At 40.5% G+C, this 19,189-nt stretch overlaps 1 protein-coding gene across 3 annotated transcripts in view; it reads left to right on the top strand.

Annotated features, from left to right (window-relative positions):
* Positions 1 to 19,189, top strand: part of DSCAM (DS cell adhesion molecule) — a 477,293-nt gene that overhangs the window by 384,496 nt on the left and 73,608 nt on the right. For all 3 annotated transcript variants that reach the window (XM_074904021.1, XM_074904029.1, XM_074904038.1), the window contains 3 exons: positions 587 to 733; positions 2,460 to 2,615; positions 10,855 to 10,988. In XM_074904021.1, the coding sequence (XP_074760122.1) occupies positions 587 to 733; positions 2,460 to 2,615; positions 10,855 to 10,988 (437 nt within the window). The remainder of the gene's footprint in view (positions 1 to 586; positions 734 to 2,459; positions 2,616 to 10,854; positions 10,989 to 19,189) is intronic.

Below are 19,189 nucleotides of genomic sequence, written 5' to 3'. Positions count from 1 at the left end.
TAGTCCCTCTCGGAGTTAAGGATGTCATGAGCTTTAAAAGCAATGCCAAATACTAAAACTGCTGTATTGCTTTGACAATAAATGGGCATAGAAAATGCCTTAGATTAGTCTGACTTTTTCCAGTTTTTCTAAATGTCAGTGAAAATATTTTATGGACATTTTTTCCAGTATTTTTTAAAGAAGTGTCTGCTCTCCCCCCCCTCCCAATTTTAAAGTGACATTAGAATTGACCAGAAAGATGGCAATTTGGCTGCAAACTTTAAAAAACGCATTTAAATTGCTTACATAATATTCTGCATATTTCAGCACTAGGACATATTTCTCTTTCAAAAGAAGCAACAAAAGACCTATTAAAAGACTAGTCAGCAAGTGGGGAAGCAGTACATCAAAAGTCATTCCAGGGAAATCAGCTGCACTTGCAGAAACATGTGGATTGCAGCAAGAATAATGGGTTTGCATTGTTAAGAGTGTGTAACTGCTAATTAAATAACCAGTGGTGGGATAGCAATAAAAATTGAAAGGGTAGCCAAAGGGTATACATTGAGTTGTATTCGTCAAGTTAAAAATGGTGAATATCTTATTCCAGTGCCCAGCTGCCCTCCAGGGAACGTGCAAGCCACTGCCACATCACCAGAAACCATCTCTATTTCTTGGTCAACGCTGGCGAAAGAAACCCTGAATGGGATTCTGCAAGGATTCAGGGTTATCTACTGGGCCAATCTCTTGGATGGAGGTGAGAGAAATCAAGCCATTACCAAGTAACAAGCCATATGTGGCCTTTACATCATTTACTCTGCAGTGAAGGCATTGTACTCCCTTTTCTCTTTGGTTTAGAGAAAGCTTGATCTACCTGTGGAGGAAGTCACTTTCCGTAGAGCTTTAACAGAGTAGCAGGCATTGTAAAGCTGCCTGGAGGGGCCCTTCGGGAAGGCTTCTGCCATGAGTTCGCAACATTCCATAGACCTACCATAGTACCCAAAATCACCTGAGCAAATTTCATCTCAGTTAAAAGTCCACTCGGTTTCTTTTATAAAGAATGATGATATGAACCTAGAACATACCTGCCCAAACCTGTATCTTATTTTAGTTTGGTTAGTTGTTTGCTTATCTAGTTGCCTACTTGAGAGATTATTCCTTAATTTTTGACAGGGTGCATTTCAACTCCATGGCTGAGGGCAAAAGAAGGAAACATTTTTGGAAAAGGCTTGTTATTTTCATGCCAGCCTCTTCTGTTGTGCTTATGTTTTGTACTCCTAGCATAATTCCTAGGGAAACAGACTCCTGAGCAGAGAATGAGTGAAATGATCAAAGGAGAAAAGAGATACCTTCTTAATCTGCAGTTTATCACATGATGATAATTCTACATATGGTCCTTTCTTGTAAATTAAATATTAGTAGTTTTGAGATACACATGCCTTTATTCCTATTTGCCCTGCTGAATTTTGACAAATCTAGGGCAATGAGCTTTGTCCCTTCATCTGCTTTCATCCATCAGAATCATAGCTCACTCTAATATGCAACTGTCTTGGAAATCTTGGCCTCTGTTAGTATGGCAAGGGGAACTCGGAGTGAAAATGTAACTCAGAGGCCCACTGTTACTGCTGGTAATGTTAAGGGTCAAAAAAGTTTGGAAATAAACCACCAATTCCTTTGTACATTTAAAAATAAAGATAAAAAATGTATGAGAAGCATATGTAAAAATGTAGACATGGACATAAAATTAAATTTTTTCACTGACACCTGTAGTCTTCGGATCAGACCCTATGTGAATATTATCTAAGCTCCTATGTGACATCCTACAGTATGATGAAAAAAGATGATGTTCATACAGTGCTTAAAACTGTCTTCAGCTTTATTTTCTGCCCTAAATATGTTTAAAGCTTTTTTGCAGTATGGGTTTTACTTCTTAGCTTGCTGCAAAAAAGATTCATATGAAGTGCATCATCTTTCTGCAAGTAAATCTTACTTTACTGTGTTTAAATCTATTGTTAGCTGGTATTACTGCCATCAAGTGCTTTGCAGCAGCACTTGCTACATATTTTAAAATAAAGGGGACTTTTTCTTGGTTTTCATTATGAGAAATGGTCTTTCTCAAAACCAGAAAATCTTTATGAAGATAACTGACTTTCTCATTTTTGCTTCAGGGAATGTTTTGCAATAATCTCTTCTTGTAATCTATTCTTTATGAAAAATCTTACTGCTTCTAGAAATTTTCAATTTCCCTGTATTTTAAAAAAAAAAAAAAAGGGAAAAAAAAAGTTTGAAAATGAAAACTGGGTCTGTTTTGAATGCTAAGAATTCAGGACAAAAACTAATTTATTTTAATTCATTATAATTCATTGCTGTTTTATAATAATGAAGCATTATTTCTCTTTAATCCCTGAGATTTCCACAGTAGGTGTCAATAGCTGGGAGAAGACTGAACATGGCAATAACTCAATCTACTTTTTATTCTATAGAGCTAGGAGAGATAAAGAATGTCACTACTACACAGCCATCACTAGAGCTTGATGGCCTGGAAAAATACACCAACTACAGCATTCAGGTGTTGGCTTTTACACGAGCTGGAGATGGAGTGAGAAGTGAACAAATTTTCACCCGCACTAAAGAAGATGGTAAGGAGTAAAACGTTTTCCATTCCCACTTCCATGAAATGTTTGTATGGTCAGGCTTTCAAAATAGTGTAAATACTGTACACAAATATGCAGAGTGAGATTTCTATCTGGACGTCTTGAGTTAGGACCACATGGAAAGGAGTATGCGCCCACAGCTTTGAAAACAATCAGTGTTTCCAAGACTCCAGAAGTTTGTAGATAACACTAATGATCTGAGCAAGTTTGTCTTTTGGGTTTTTTTCCAAATACTTCAGGATCTTATTTGAGAATTTTGAGAGGGTTTAAGTTAATTCTTTCAAAGTGATTGAGAAGGGGGAAAGGAGGAGAGAGTATTCTGGGATGATTTTATGTAACTGATATGCTTATATAAAGATTTTTTTTCAGTATATATATTAAAAAAAAAAAAAATCCTCCAAACACCTCTTCCCTCAAAAGCAAACTGAAGAACAAAAATCTCTTGCCTTTGTTCATAGACCAAAGCATGGAAAATTTAAGTCCTAATGCTAAAAGTTTAAGAGACTTTTAATCACACAGAGACACACACACACACATGAGATTTCATAATCACTTTCTTGTAGCTTTAACTATGGAAATCACTTCAGGTTGCCTCAGTAGGATGCCACATACTGATCTATTTCTGAAAGACTAGAATTTCAAGTGCAGGGGGAGTTTTGTCCCTAACCCATTTAGTGCCTTGAAAACCTCAAGAGATGTAAAAATAAATCTTTAGATCTCTAAACACTTTTGAAAATCTGGATCAAGAACTTTTTGGAAGAAATAAAAATGCACATGGTCCTAACAATAAAGTTACTTGAATAATGTTTGATTGGTAAATTCTCCTGTGAGTTATGCAATGTTTTTTCAAGATTAGTCAATAGATTTTTCTTTATTAGTTATCTAGTTTGCTGGTCATTCATGAATATATGAATATATTTGTCAGGGATTTTTTTGTAATGAGATTTACAGTAGTGCCAGGAGAGTAGGTTCAGTAGATTAACTGACTTGATGAATGTTTGGTGGTTTTTGGCAAATAAAAAAAATTACATAACAGATGTTATTAATTTTTTCCAATAAAATATTAAGGGACTCATTCTAAAATGTACATACATTGTAAGGTCACCTGGCCTCAACTGTAGTTATATCCAGGGAGCACACTATATATGAAAACTGGATTTCTAAAAGTTTCTCTTACATTATCAGATGAGTTATTTGCTCCTTGATCTATTTTCATGTGCTTAATACTTTCCATTACTTTGATCAAAGTTGAATTAACAGCAGAAGAGTAATAGCTGAGAAATGTAAGGAAATTTAGGCATATAGCAATGTTGGTTAATGCAGGTCTGCCTCCTGGTCTTGATAGATGTAGGTATCACTGAGATCCTGCATCAGCTTGCTGTAATGGCTCTGTTTAAAACTGTCTCAAGTTACCACACCTAGTCTGAAACTGTCAAGGACAATTTGCTCAGCTCTAAACTTGTGTGTCTTAACTGAATGTTAGGTCATTCTGATCCCAACCTACAGGCCTTTAACAACTACTTTGGAACACCTAAGTCCTGAATCGTATGGTCTTGAGACACCCGCTGCTTGGATGTAGATGGTTTTATTTCAAAGAAAAATCTAAAAAATAAGAGAACTGTAAGATTATCTGCTGCATTTTCAGGTTACTTTTTGTCAAGTAGATTCCATCATGGCAACTCTTCTCTGATTGCTCTCTGAACACAAAGGCTCTCCCTTCAGAGCCTTGGGACTGGGACTTAAGCCACCAGCAGACAGGATTGTCCCACACTGCTCCAGAAACTCAGGGACAAGCTAGTCTTGGGGAGATATAGTTCATGTCAGAGGACCCCTGAGGACAGCAAGTATGTGCTTGTTCATGCATGCCTTTAAGCAACATTGCAGTCTTCTGCCTTATGCGTCAAGCTGCCCAGCCAGTCCAATGTTGGGGGACAATAAGGGACATTTTTCCAGAAACCCCTGAAAAGCCAACGTGTAGAGACAACTCCTGGTTCCTGGGTCAGCAGTTTTTGGCACATATGCCAGAGAAGGTCATAATAGCTGTTTGGGAATGCCATGCACTGGTTTCTGTTGCGTTAAAAACTCGATGGGAGGTGCAAGCTACCAAAATTTGCCTTGCAGATAACATCTTGTCTCTGTGTGAGGTTTCTTCAGCTTTTGGAATCGATCAGATGGGCAGAAGTGGTGTCAGCAGTACCTCTATCTCTCACTGAGGACAATAAAAACATGGTGTACTGCTCTTGAAAGGTTGCTGAGACCTCACCAAAACCACTCCCCTGCTCTAAAGATGATCAGATACATCTCGGCCATTGCATATATTTACTAACCTTTTCTACAAATTTTGCAGTGATGAGGACTCCAAAGCCTCCCCGAGTACCCTGTACCAGTTAAGGATCCATCATAATGCAACCTCTTTTGCTGTAAAGTGATTTGAGTACTTCCCTCCATCCCCCTCACCAAGGAGAGCAATGGATAACTTGCTGCTTTATAACAGTATTTCCTATCTGAAGGCTTTGTGTGCCCGTTTCTCCCTCCCCCAACACATACTCATCCATCTCCTGTGACCTGTCTCCAGTTTGCAACAGTTCTGAAACATCAGAAACCCCAAATTATTTTTTTTTTCCTTTTTCTTTTCCTTTTTTTGGGAGGGTTTGGTTTTTGTGCTTTGGTGTTTTTTTTTTCCTTAACCCACCTCTCCCTAGTTTGCTTCTCCATAGTTCTTGGTGGCTTCTTTGCTATCTCCCTTTCTGAGATCAGAGAGGCCCTAAGATGTGGGAAGCACATAGACTCATACCCTGCTTGGCTGCCGTGCAAAAGCTCATCTCTCATCTTTAATCTTCCTGGCAGCTCAGCAATAATTCACCCCGAGGCAGTATGACTAACCTTTTCAAATGTTTTCTGATGCCTTGCAGTGGTTCCACTCATTAAATCTTTTGTCCAGAAAACTAAACTGTAAGGTGTTCCAGAAAATACAATGATTCCATGTTTTGCTTCAGCTTCACAACTTTTTATTAAGAGCAATAAAAGTCTAGAGTAGAATATATAAAGGCTTGCAGTTAAACATAAGCCAAAACCAAAGTCCTGGGTCTAAACATCCTTAAGGCTATGGAAATTAAATGGGAAAAAAAAACATTCACATTGCCAAACTATATGCATCAAACAGGTGCTTCATTCTTCAGAACAACAGACATTTCTTCTGTAATTTTCTAAGGAAAAGTCTCCTGTAGAGGATTATTCAAAAGGGCTAGTTTCAGTGCACCTAAAAAAGCCCCTGCCCTAAAGTTGCTTTGAACACTCTCTTGGCATGTGAAATAATAAAAATAATTGCAATCCTAACAGAACGTACATCTGGAAACTTTGTATCTCTGCTCCCAGACCTTCTCTGGCTAAAATTATGACACAAGATATTCCACACTCCTATAATAAAATCTGTAAATCTGACATATTTTTAAGCGGCTGCCAAGCCCTCCGCATCATTATTATTATTATTATGAGGCCATATCACACCATTGATGCCTTTTTCTTTTTCCATTTCTTTTACACGAGGGGAAACTTTTCTTTGTAAAATCAATGGTCCAGCATATTTCACTGCTGCCGCTGAAAGGCAGATCATGGCCTCCTGTGACTTCTCTTTTGGTGTTCACCTAGAGACATGAGGCCAAAATTTCTTTAGCAGGCTTGAAATTGGGAATGGGGCAAAATAAGAGTAACCCAGGGAATGAATCAGTCAGCCTGGATGAAATGAGTTGATTCTTCAATTTCTTGTAATGTTTGATACTGATTTTAGACACCAGAGGTCAGACACTGCTGCTGATCAGCTTAGGAAATGGGAACAGCTCCAGCAAATAATAGGAAATGAGTTTTCCTTTCAATCTGATCATATTTATGGGTTTTGTCTAGCTTTTTTTTCCCCCCCATTAGCCTTCAGAAAAAGAAACTCGTCTTTGTGAAGTTCCTCCTGGCAGAAGAATAAGCCAAGCAGAAATGCCCAATTTTTAAGAATTCATTGTGGTTTTGTCCCCTACCCGTTCCACTTCACAGTTTCTAATAAGCTGCTTGTCCTCTTCGCCTGAGGACTTAATTTACTAAATCTTAAAATGTATAGTTCTTCAAATTCTCTTCCTCTCTGTGTTCAAAGTACAGTTTCAAAAGCTACTCCATTTTGTAGCGGGATGGGGTAGAATACACAATGAGAAAACTATAGTTGAGACAATGAATTTGCTCCCCGGACAAGCCTGACACGTGTTGCGGCACCTCGGCCGTCGGCCTCTGACCTTGGGCAGAACTGACACAGCGGAGCACACAGTCCCCAGAGCTCCTTCCCAGGGAAAGGTTCCTGCAACCAGCAGTCTGGCCTGGCGCAGCTGCTTTTTATTGAGTGTCTAGCAGAGCTTGCTGCTGGGGTTTCTGTGATGCGTGAGGATGCATGTTTCTCTCTCGTATCAGTTTCTTTTGAGAAAATGCATTCCTATGTGCAGAAAGCTGTTTGCAGATCACTGAAGTCTTTGCTTGGTGCAGCAGTGCTGTCCTTCCATGTCTCCTCTGCCAGAGAGATTGGTGTTTAGAGCAAAGGGAAAGCTGCAGCAAGGGAGCAGCAGGGACTAGCTGCAGGGAAGAAGGAGGAATAACACTAAACCCCTTTGCCAGACTCACTGTAAGACTCTGCCTGAATCCTGAGAGATTTCCTCCTCTCCCTTCTCTCTCTGGACACCAAGCTTCCTGGCGACCGGCATGAGAGAGATGGATGTACAGATACCATCTGACAAAGCTTTATGTTTATTCTAAAATGAATTAGCATAAATCCAATCAAGTGAACATTCAGTATTCTTTGGAGCAGAGCTCTCATTGGGCTTGTTCAGCTGATGAGGATGGCTGTGCAGTTCATCACCTGGGCACTATGATGGAAAATTGCCCTTAATGACCCCTTAATGTGTTTTTTTCTATTGCCAGAGATTTACAATTTTATCTCTTTGATTAACAAAAAAAGGTACAAAATAATAAATGTTCCCCCTGTGAAGCTGTTGGAATTTGATAGAAATGGTGTGATTAGTATGACAGTTCAGAGTGAATGAGGGGTGGACAGCACACATGAATGTATTTTGGCTAGCACAGGTCTAAATTGTAGGTGGGATATCTATATGAACAAAGACACTACTGGCAGCAGTCAGGAGGGGTTTTTTTTGGTTTTCTTTTTTATAAATGTAGAAATCAATAGGAAAGTCCTGCATAGTGCAGAATTAAAAACCTGTTATGGAGGAGGGTTCATTTTCTGATATATTGGTGATACCACTTTTAAATGCACTGTGCTCTCTGCATTTGCCTCCCTGCTGTTCAGTACTGTGAAGAAAAATGGTGATAATCTCTCTGCTTATGAAAAAGGGAATGAGAAGTTCCTGGAGCTCCCCCCCCCCCCATTATCTGGCACATCTAAATGCTGTTTCCTGGACTAGTCATATCAGTATAATTGCCTTCTCTGCGTTAGCATTTCGCTTGCACTGTCAAGAATACAAAGTGTTCTCCTTCACATGAAAGCAGCATGCTATTTCTGTGTCTTTCAAAACCTTGGTAGCTGGAGAATGAGGACATCTTTGATCTTAAATTTACCAAATCTGCTCCCTGGAAGGTTGCAAAGCTGTCTAGAAGCAGTCCTTGTCTTCTCTGTGTCTGTGCTCAGCCCTGGTTGTCCTACACCATCTTACCATTATTTTAGCCCCAGTAAGCATGGAAAAAAAAACCTCCCCAACAAACTATGGTATTGTGCACATTTAGCTTGTCTTTGCTGGGATCTGTGGGAATCAGTGTGCTAAATAAAGATCCATGGAGAAATCAATACGACAGCTCGGGTCTCCTGATACCGTTGTCTCATGATGACTGAAGCTAGTAAGTCTACAGAATGCAGTGGCAATGAGAGAAAGTACCTGAAGTTAGCATAGCAAGACTGCGATCTTTCCTCTCCAAGATAAGGCAGGCACCACATTCCTTCACCACAACTTCTTCAGATACTCAAGGAGCCCATATTTAGTAACAAATGTTTCAGTTTAATGCTGAGCTAACTCATAATAATCTTGTTTAGGTCCAGGGGGTGAGTTTGAACAATGACTTTACCCTCTGGACAGAGAGGACAGTAGTGGTCTGTAAGTCATCAGATGACAGTCTGCAGAATTCTTGCTAAGAAAATATAAACACTTCCCCACACACAGTCATTTCCACATGCACAACCCAGCAAACAAAGACGATGTCGAAAAAGAGGAGTAATAAATGAACATTTAGAATAATTCTGGCACCACTGCAAAAACTGTTGCCTGATTCCAACCCCTCTGCGATGAGGTGGAGGGGTCCTTAGATTAGAAAAGCTTCAGAAATTTGTCTGTAGGGCTTACTGACTTTCTTTCTAGCCCCTCTTTCTGCTGGCCTGTATACCAAACAATGACACAGCAGTGCAATGACAGGTAATGTTTCCCACATATGTCCAGTGACTGGAAAATGCTAGATGAATTTTGAGTTAATCCCTCAACAGTTGACAGCCATGACCAATTACCATCAGAACCTGTCCCTATACATCACACCCTAATTTAACAATAAATTACTTTAACCTCATACATCTATTTGCAGTGATTTCCAGAAAACATTACTAACCGTAAAGGAATCCTCCCGTGGGTTAAGTAATTACCCTGGAGAGCTAGCTTTCACTCTTCAGCAGCGGGAGCAAATAGCATTTCTAATGAGCTGAGAATAAATAACAAGTTGAATGCTGTCAAGCATCAATATTTACTCTGCATTGGCTAGAACTGCTAACTGAATTAGACCCTTTGCAGTGAGGGGCTGGATTTGCATGCAATTATAATCATGGCATTGTTACTTGATGCCTTATTAGCTTTCTCACCACACTATAAATAGAAAATGCATATTCAGAAATGTTGCACTAAGTGGTTGCCTGTTGGTTTTCTTACATCTTCCAGTAGTACCTGTACAGATACAAAACTGAAGTTCTTGTTATATGTTTTTTACAATCTGAAGCCAAGCAAATTTAGACTGGGTTCTCTTTATAGGCAAAATTTTGTACCTTTAACTATATGGCTTCCTGACTTTCCTTCTGCTGGTCTGTATACCAGAGAGTAATACAACATATCTATTTTAGCAATTTAACATGAGTATTCACTGCATGCAGTATTAAAACATATTTCATATTATTTATTTTGATAATTTAAAAAAATATTTTAAAATACTTTCCTCTTGACAAAAGGTGTTTTTTTCAGGAAACTTTAAAACAATTTATTCTGAAGTTAAAAGTAGCCCTTACTATTTTGTTTAAGTACAAGCTTAAGTGTAATGTGATATTCTAGCATGCAGAAATTTTTTCACGTTAGTATGAGTGTTTCCAAAGTTGGAGAACATTGTACAGTGTAACATGTGTTTGAAAAGTAGCCTATACCCTTTAAATTAAAACCTTTCTCAAAATGCAAACATGCAAAGAGATACAGTTAAGATTGTGTACCAAGATTTTAACATTTCCTGGCAGAAGTTTTGTCCATGTGGTTTTGGAGAGGAGGTAATTTTTTTCTTTCTCTGTGACAGTTTTCGATGGCTTATATAGATAGCTGCTGTAATTAGAAAAATGGATATGTGTTCACATGCTGCAGTGTCAGATAGAGGTCTGAGCTCTGGCGGGCAAGGCAGGGGATGAGGATACTGTGTGGCCATACATCCATTCACGTGTCACACCATTAGCGAGACCTGGGTCATGTCAGTCAGTGATCATTTGCTCTCCACTTCATTAAATTCATGGCTCTGCTGTGTAGATCCATTAAACTGTTCACATGTGTATTATTTATACAGCGAATAATAACTTAGTGAGTTATGTGTTCAAAATTGACAATTTATAATAATATGTTGTTTGGTGGTTTCACTGACCACAGCCAACATATTTTCATGCATGCAGGCTGGGGGTGATACTGCACAAATGTTTAACCATCAGTGGCAGCTTCTGCTTTGGAGCCCTCTGAAGCAGAGCCTCTCCCCTCTTAGGGATGGGGCCACAGCCCTCCAAAACCTCTCCAACTGTCATGGGCAAGGCAGAGGCTGCTTTCTAACACAAGGTGTCCTATCTCGGTCCACAGGGGCACAGTTACCAAAGTGGCACACTCCCCTTTTCCTTTTCATTCCTCTGTTACACTAGGATGACCAAATGTCTGCCTTGGGACACTCTAACACATTGGTTTTCCAGTTCCAGGTCCTCCCGCTGGTGTTAAAGCAGCTGCAGCTTCGGCCTCCACCGTCTTCGTCTCCTGGCTCCCTCCCCTCAAGCTGAATGGCATCATTCGGAAATACACTGTCTTCTGTTCACACCCCTACCCCACAGTAAGTCCCACAGGGAGACCACAGACGGGCAGCACTGACTTGTGGGGCTGGAACAGTGTGTTTGCAGCTACTCAGTGCTTGATGTTCTCCTTGCCACTTCTTTTCCTGACATTTGTTCACCCTAAGCAAGGTTGAAGAGGGATCCTGGAGCTATAGGGGTAACTGAGAGTTGGATTTGTTTTTTCCCACCTATCAAACTTGTGTACCATTTAAAACCTATTGCAGATCATCGAAATAATTTCAAAACTCACAATGGAAACTGAGTATTTTTTACGTTGTTTTTCTTTTTTTAAATGTGCTCAGTTACCTTCAACAGGACCAACTGCAAGAGCCCTGTTGTAGCTGGAGGCATATATTTATATACCCATACTTAGATGAGTGTTCATCTTAAGTTCCTGACTTTTCGGCTTGACTATTCATGTGCGAAGGAACATAATGACTTATGAAGAACATAATGACATATGAACAAACATATTTTCTTGTGAATAAGCTTATTTATGCCTGGAGTATTTGCCCACTCTAGATCTACATGCTGAGAAAGTGACAAGAGAAAAATTGAATTGAGTGTCAGGTATCTTTCTCCCTCTCTGAGTCACAAAGGAATCCAGCTATCTTTAAATACAAGGACCGATTGCTCTTTGTGAATACCTATGCATATTTATTTTAATGTACATTAAAAAAAAAACCCCACCCTTATTTAGTTTTTATCCAAGTTTTTGATTTCTTTTTTTAAGCAGGACTTCCCATCTAAGGTAGCATTGCAAGTTGCAAAGTACAATCTTGGTTTAATAGACAAGGAAAATACTGTTCCAGAAGTAGGAGGAGTTTGACAGGGAAATTTCCAAAAGTGCCTCAGGCTTGTTTTCAGAGCTGGCTGAGAGAGAGGAAGGCCTGAAGGTATGCCTGAATGGGACCCTGGGGGCAGACACAGCCTCACCCAACCCAGTCTTACAGTGAGGGAACTAATTCTGCAGGTATTCAAGGGCAGATGGAGCAAAACATGTGTCCATTGATAGCTATGCTTAAACTGATATGTCCTACTATTTAGAATTTATTAGTCACATCCAAAGCTAGGTGCTGTTTTATTTATCTTTTAGGACTCTTAACTCCATTAATTTAATAATTGTAGCCATGCAAACCAAACTATCTTGAGCGTACCATTTAAATGTAAACTATCCAGAGATTTTTCCATCATGATTTGTGCATTTCTATGGCATGCAGTGTGTTAAAGAGATCGGATTTTTACAGACCTGGTCCTTGCAGTTAGGGCTCTGGTCCAAGGGTGGACCAAGCAAGCACTTCTCTGGGGGGTTGGAGAGGACGCCAGGTGGTGCTGCTGGCTCTTGCTAGTTACTTCCCATGCACAAAACTGCAGTGTTTCTTCCTGAGGCTTTGCTAGAGACATTTTTTGTGTGTGTTTACATCACCAGGAAAATAGACATACTCCGCTAAATTTTTTTTTTATCTAATATGCATTTCTCTCATATACAAAGTATTTTTTTTAAAGACTGCTTAGTGTATGTTTACCTTTTGGAGTACCTCAGTGATGAGCAATGACAAAAATAAGTTGCTGGTCTTGGCCTGTACTGAATTTCACTGCTATATCTTTGTTGCGTTCATTATGACATGATGTGGGAGCATCACTATATACTTTAGCCCAAGGTAGAGGCACTTGGAGGTGTTTGAGTTTTCTGTTAATTGGTAACGTGTACATGTATAGTTAGGGATGTATGTGTGTGTGTACGTATAAACATATATATGTACATATACGTATGTGTAAATATGAGGACAATATGTATCTATGTGGACAGTCCCGGTACTACTTCTCACTAGTGTTCTGCAAATCAGCATGAGTGGTGGCTTACAGAGCAGGTCTTCTGTACCAGTCCTGTGTGGCAAATGAGGCAGGGATCACATTCAGTGGCTAGTTTCAGAAACCAAGTTAGACATCTTTAAATAAGTGCAGATCTCAGGACACATCTCATGTAGGATTCACTCCCCCAAGTTTCTTTATAACAAAATGCTTTGTTATCTTTTATTCTTAAAAAGTTTGTGAAATAACAAGTTTATTGTTCAGAGCTAGCTTTACAGTGAAACAAGCCTGCTGCAGAAGTGGTTGAGTGCTAACTCTCCTGTGCAGATACGGTCTGTGTATTCCAAGGAAGTTATTGTATGATTCACTCTTGGCAGAGACAAGTAGTTGACAGAGAAACAGGTCTTAAATTAGGGTGAGAAGGGAAATAAATAGAAGACTTGTCTCTTCATCATCTCTTCTACCACCGTAAGTAGCAAGTGCTGTAGTTGGAAGTATAGAGCCACAAAAACTTCCTGAAGAGACTTCTTCCTTCAGTCAAAGCCCTGGTTGCAAAATAGTTTTCCTAAAAGTCTGCTATTTAAGCAGAAAGTCAAACAGTTTTTAAGCATCGGAGAGGAGAAAGAGAGAAGGACAGTGGTAAAGGTAAACTTATGGGAAGGCTATGTTCTTTGCAGATTGTATTTTACAAGCAGCATGTTTGCTGAGAACAAGTCATTACAGTACACAAGACAGTCCTTTACACAAGAACACTAATTTAGTTTTTAGGTCACCAACAGGAAAACTAATTAATTCTGTTGGTTGTATAGTACACGTTTTTGTTACAAAGCACAACGCTTATATGACCCTCAGATATTATAAGATGAAGATTTGTTGCCTCTTGCATAGTTTAGTTTGCTTCGCAAGTGCAGAAGCTGTTAAAACTTCTGCTGCCCCTGTACAGAAGGATGAAGATATTTCCTTTTTAAATATTTTGAGTCCTAAGGAGAGCATTTGCCTGGGATTTTTCAAGCCACAGATGTGATTATTATGTGAAAAAAAAAAAAAAATTATTCTCCACTGCAATCTATTCTCTGGCCAAGATAAGGGGCAAGCAAGGATCCAATGTCATGCTGTTTAATTTTTGTACCTGCATTATCGTATAGGCATTATTAGGCAAAAATTTCTCTATTTCATTCTGCAAATATAGAAAAAAATACAGAAATATGACTTAATGGGTCCTACATTTTTCAAATATAAGAAAGAAAACATCCCAGAAAACATACGAGTTAAATGTGCTAACACACAGCCCACATTCCCACAGTTCTTGATCCCACTTGGCTCCTTGTATCCGCTGGCTTCTCCAGGCCACCTGTAATGGTCCTATGTTGGCTAGCTTATTTCTAATGTGCTTATCCCCAGCATAGTGGCAGGACACTCATCACACTCATTCTGCCCAGACCTCAGGGAAGGAACTGGTAGTGCTGCCAGCTGCAGCACAGGCTGCCATCCCATCCTGGCAATGTGCATTTTCCAGTGGTGCCATAGACATTGCACGTGGTTTGAATCCTAGCGAAGAAGTTAGGGTGGTTTGGGTCCTAGGTGGGAGGGTGGGGGACGGGGGAGGATGCTTTAGGTGGCTGCTCCAGCACCTGCTGCCTTGGGTTGTAGATGTATATTACCAGGGCTTTTAAAAGGGCAACAGAAAATGAAATTTAGGTGATTTCTGAAAAAAACTCCACCAACCTTTTGTTGCATTTGGGTCAGTACACTACATAAGGAGGAATCAATGAGATTAGATTAAATAAAATTTAGATGGCAGAAAGCAACCAGACAAGGTCATTGTGACACAAAGCATGCAATGGCTAGCCAGCCTGGGAAACTGTTATCTCAGAATAACACAGAAAGAAGGCAGGAATACACAGGTTAAGAAGCAGGATTTGCTGGCGCAGGAAGGGTTGAGAAAGCATTAGAACTGTCAGGGAAAGCAGAGAGAGGTCAAGAGCTTGAAGATATATAGACCAACTAAATCATTTGGGTGTCAACAAACAGTATGGCATCACTCAGTTAAAAATACACATATTAAAATCTCATTTTCTTTGTTGATTAGAAAAGTGCAGTCATTGCTGCTGTTGTGGCTGTTGAGGTTTGTTGGGGGTGATCTTCTGGTCAGTCATTCGGTAATAGGAGCAAACATATTAAACAGGCTTACCCTGCTGTTTCCAACAAAGCAGGTCATTAAATTGCACATCAGTCTCCTGCTTTCTCCATGGGATACCTGGAGATTAATGGAAAGGAGTCATGTAGCTAGAACTGCACTATAAAAGGATAATAAATGGAAATTGCTCTCTTTCTTGGTGATTTTCCTTTTCAGGACATTGTCAGTTGGTTCTTGTCTTCATTCCACTCATATTAAGACATGAAACAAGATGATCTCACTATTGCTCTCTGATTTCCTGATAGTGAAAGCTAAAAGCAGAACTTTTTTCAGCAACTATCCATAGAAAGTGTTCAGATGTGAAAGCCATACTGTACGGCCTATGGCCTAAAAGGTCATAGGAGTTTTATTGGAGCTTTTACCCCATCTAACTTAGAAAACATCTTGGCAATCTAATGTGTTTATTTCTCTCTGAGAGATCCACATTAGCTCTGCCACTGTTTGGTTTTAGTTGGTGTATACATATTTTGGCCAACTGGTTTTCCATTTATAAACTTCCACAGAATAATAGAACTTAGGTTGGAAGGTTCCTCTGGAGGCCACCTAGTCCAATCCCCTTCTCAAAGCAAGTTTAATTACAACAGGTTGCTTGGGGACATGTCTAGTGAAGCCTTGAACACTTCCATGCATGGAGATCCCACCGTCCCTCTGGGCCCCAGTTCCAATATTCAACCATGGTTTCATGGTGATTTTTTTTTCCCCCAGTTGATCAGAATTTCCCATGTTGAAACTTTTCAACCACCCACCACTTGCCCACAGTGCCAGTCACCTTGTCATGTAAAGCAATCAGGTTGGTCAAGCATGATTTACCTTTGCTAAATCCATGTCAGCTGTTCTTTCCTCTACTTTATGTGTTTAAAAATGGCATCTGGTATGATTTGCTCAATAGCCTTCTCAAATAATCAAGACTGCGTTGGCCAGCATGCAGTTACTGAGATCCTCCTCCTCGCCCTTCTTGAAGATGAGTGTGCCATTTGCTTTTTTCCAGAAGCCTCCCCTGATTGCCATTGCCTTTCAAATACAACCAAGAGTAGTTTCACAATGACATCAGTCACCTCCTTCAGCACCGTCAGATGCATCCTATCTGGTACTATGAGTTTCTGTATGCCTAAGTAAATGATTCTTAAGTGCTCCCTAATTCAGTCTCCCTCTACTGTTAGTACAGCTTCACTCCCAAATACTCTTCAAGAAGGTTCAGATACCTGGAGGCCTGAAGGCAAACCTTACCAGTGAAAACTGGAGTAAAAAGGCATCGAGTACCTTATCTCTTACAAATTTCTTTTCACTAAGTACCCTACCTCATTGAGCAGTGGGCCCAAGCTTCCCTTAGCCTTCCTTTTGCTGCTGTTGTGCTTAAAGAAACCCTTCTAGCTTTTGTCCTCAGCAAAAAAAAAATATTGTGTTTGAGTTTAATCAGGATCTGCATTTTCATCCATCTGGCCTTCTGCTATGCTTGTTCAATTTTCCATACATTGCAAAAGACCATTCTTGTGCTCTGAGGAGGTTGTCCTTGAAGATTAGCCAGCTGTCCTGAGCCCCTTTGCCCTTCAGGACAGTTTCCCATTGGATCATTCCTCTTAGGATCTTGAAGTGCAGTCTTATGGTCACAACAGCCAAAGCTGTTAGAGACCTTCACATCTTCAACCAGTTTTTCCTTGTTTGTGGGCAACAAGTTCAACAGAGCATTGCCACTAGTCAGTTCATTGATCACCTCCATCAAGAAATGGTCTTCAGGACTCTCCAGACATATAGCTTGCTTGCTTCCAGTCTTACTGCCCTTCCAGCAGTATTTAATGTGGTAAAAGTCACCCACAAGTACCAAGGTGTGCACTTGTGAGGCTTTCTTCAGCTGCTTAAAGATGGCTTCATCTACCTCCTCCTCTTGATCAGGAGGTCTGCAGCAGACACCTACTACAACACTATGAGTCCTTGTCTGTCCTCTGATCCTTACCTACAAGCTCTCTATTGGTTTGTCATCTGCACTGGTGCATCACTCCATGCATTCAAGAAACTCCTTTACACAAAGTGGAAGCCCTCCTTCCTACTTTCCTACACATTTTTCTTGAAGAGACTTCATCCCTCCATTGAAGAACACCAGTCATGAGTGCTATCCTACCATGTCACCATAATCCCAATGAGGCTGGAGCTCTGCAGCTACACACAGACTTGCAATCTATTCTCTAAGCTACATGCATTGGTGAACTGGCATTTGAGATGGATCCTAAATTGTGCTGGTCTTACAGGGGAAAAGTGAGATCCTCTTCTATAATGTTGTTTCCTAGAGACATCTGCTTTGCCCTTTTGTGCCCTTGCTTCTCTATTATGGTAGCTCTCTGCAGCCACACCTAGTTTAAAGCCCTCATCACTAGGTAAGCAAGACTCTCTGCAAAGATGCCCTTGCTGCACTTTGCCAGATATATGCCATCCCTGCTCAGTAGCTCTCATTCCTCAAGATCCTGCAGTCATAGAAGACAAAGCCCTGACTGCTAGACCAAGTCTGCAACATCAATTGACTCACATCTGCTTGAGCCTTCTCCCTCCTCAGAAGCCTTGAGAAGACACCACCTGGGCAACCCCTGGTCTTCACTCTCATCTCCTGAACTCTGTTGTGACTCGATGTAGTTCACATTGCCTCTGGCAGTGTTGGTGCCCAGATGGAAAAGCAGAAAGAGAAAAAAGTCTAGGGGCTGGATGAGCCTTGGAAATACTCCATACATCAGATCTTAAAGCCTGCCAAGCAAAAATTTCTCAAGATACTAGGTCAGGTTGGCAGATCAGTGTCTCCATTGCCTGCAGGAGGGAGTCTCCAGTAAATATCACATGCCTTTCTCCTGCAGACACTAGGTTAAGGCTCAGATGGATCTGATTAATCCTCTGATGGGTCTTGTTCATCCTCACCAGTGCCCAGGGCATTATACATATTCTGAATTTGCAGATCTGCAAGTGGAGCAGGTATCTTTTTCCTGCTGTCGGAAGTCACAACTTCCAGCCTTCTAATATCCTGGCTGCCACCTTCCACTACCTGTTTGAGCATGTTCTCCTGCTGCCTTTCCTTCTTTGTGTTGTGTGACTCAAGTTCTCATCACCACATGCAGTCTTGAGAAGAGGTGTTGGGCCCCGCTGCATACCTGCTGTGATAATTGATGTGGCAATGGCTCTGCCAGTCAGCAGTACTCTGGCTTCTCCCACTCCTGAACAGGTCCCTTCTTGCAAGGCTATAAGCCCACTCAAGCTTTCCCCATGCAAGCACCCATCAGTCAGCATGTGAGCACTGTTACTGCCACATGCTCCTGAGGCTCACACCAGCCCCACAGCAAAGGGAAGCGTGGCACAGGTGTCTGCAGCTGTGGTGCAATGCTTGCACTGACACAGTGTTCCTATCTAGGCAGGGTGGACTGACTTCTCCATAGTTCACGACGTTCTTCATTTTGCAAAAGGGTGTATACCTGTTTAGCTCTGTGTGTGTGTGTGTGTGTGTGTGCAGTGTATGGTGTCTCCATCAGGAAAACTGCATTACCCAAACTGTAATCATTACCGCTTTCTTCTGAAAAGCTGTCTGTGCTGCACAAAGTTATTGATGGGATCTCTTGGATGTGACGATTGATAAACATGTTGTTAATACCAAATCAGACCCATAACTATTCAGCACATTACAGGAGGGATTGTGATTCTTAAATATTGATTTTCTTGCCTTTGATTAAATGCTTCATATCCATCTTAGTTTTCTGAACGCTCAGTAGTCATATCTCTGCTAGACTTTTAATGCACTTTCTATTAGACACCAGTTCTTACTGTACATTATAAAATGGATTTCCATGGAGCAGTGATATATCTGTGAAGCTGCTCCCCAAAGCCCCTGAACCAAACTGATCAACTCCACAGTAAAACTATTTGAGGAAGACTTCAGATTGCATTTCACTTTCTTGCACAAGTACCCAAAGACTGGAAAACATTACAAGAATCTTGCAAAACATCCAGGTACAAATTAAAAAGACTACTTTTCTCATAAGAAGAACCAGTTTATTCTCTGGTCTTAAATCCTGGCAATAGTTTTGTGATGTTAGTTGATCAAACCATTGCTAGCTGTGGGATTCTGTTAAGAGATATGATTTCTCCCTTAAACCCACCTTGACTGAGGTCCCAAATGACGAGGACCCTGAGGCCTGAAAGGAGAAGATATTCCAGAGCAAG

Source organism: Athene noctua, chromosome 1 (assembly GCF_965140245.1).
Source record: "Athene noctua chromosome 1, bAthNoc1.hap1.1, whole genome shotgun sequence".
Taxonomy (NCBI): domain Eukaryota; kingdom Metazoa; phylum Chordata; class Aves; order Strigiformes; family Strigidae; genus Athene; species Athene noctua.
Note: the sequence above shows the minus strand (reverse complement) of the source record. Positions and strands in the feature narration are given on the sequence as shown.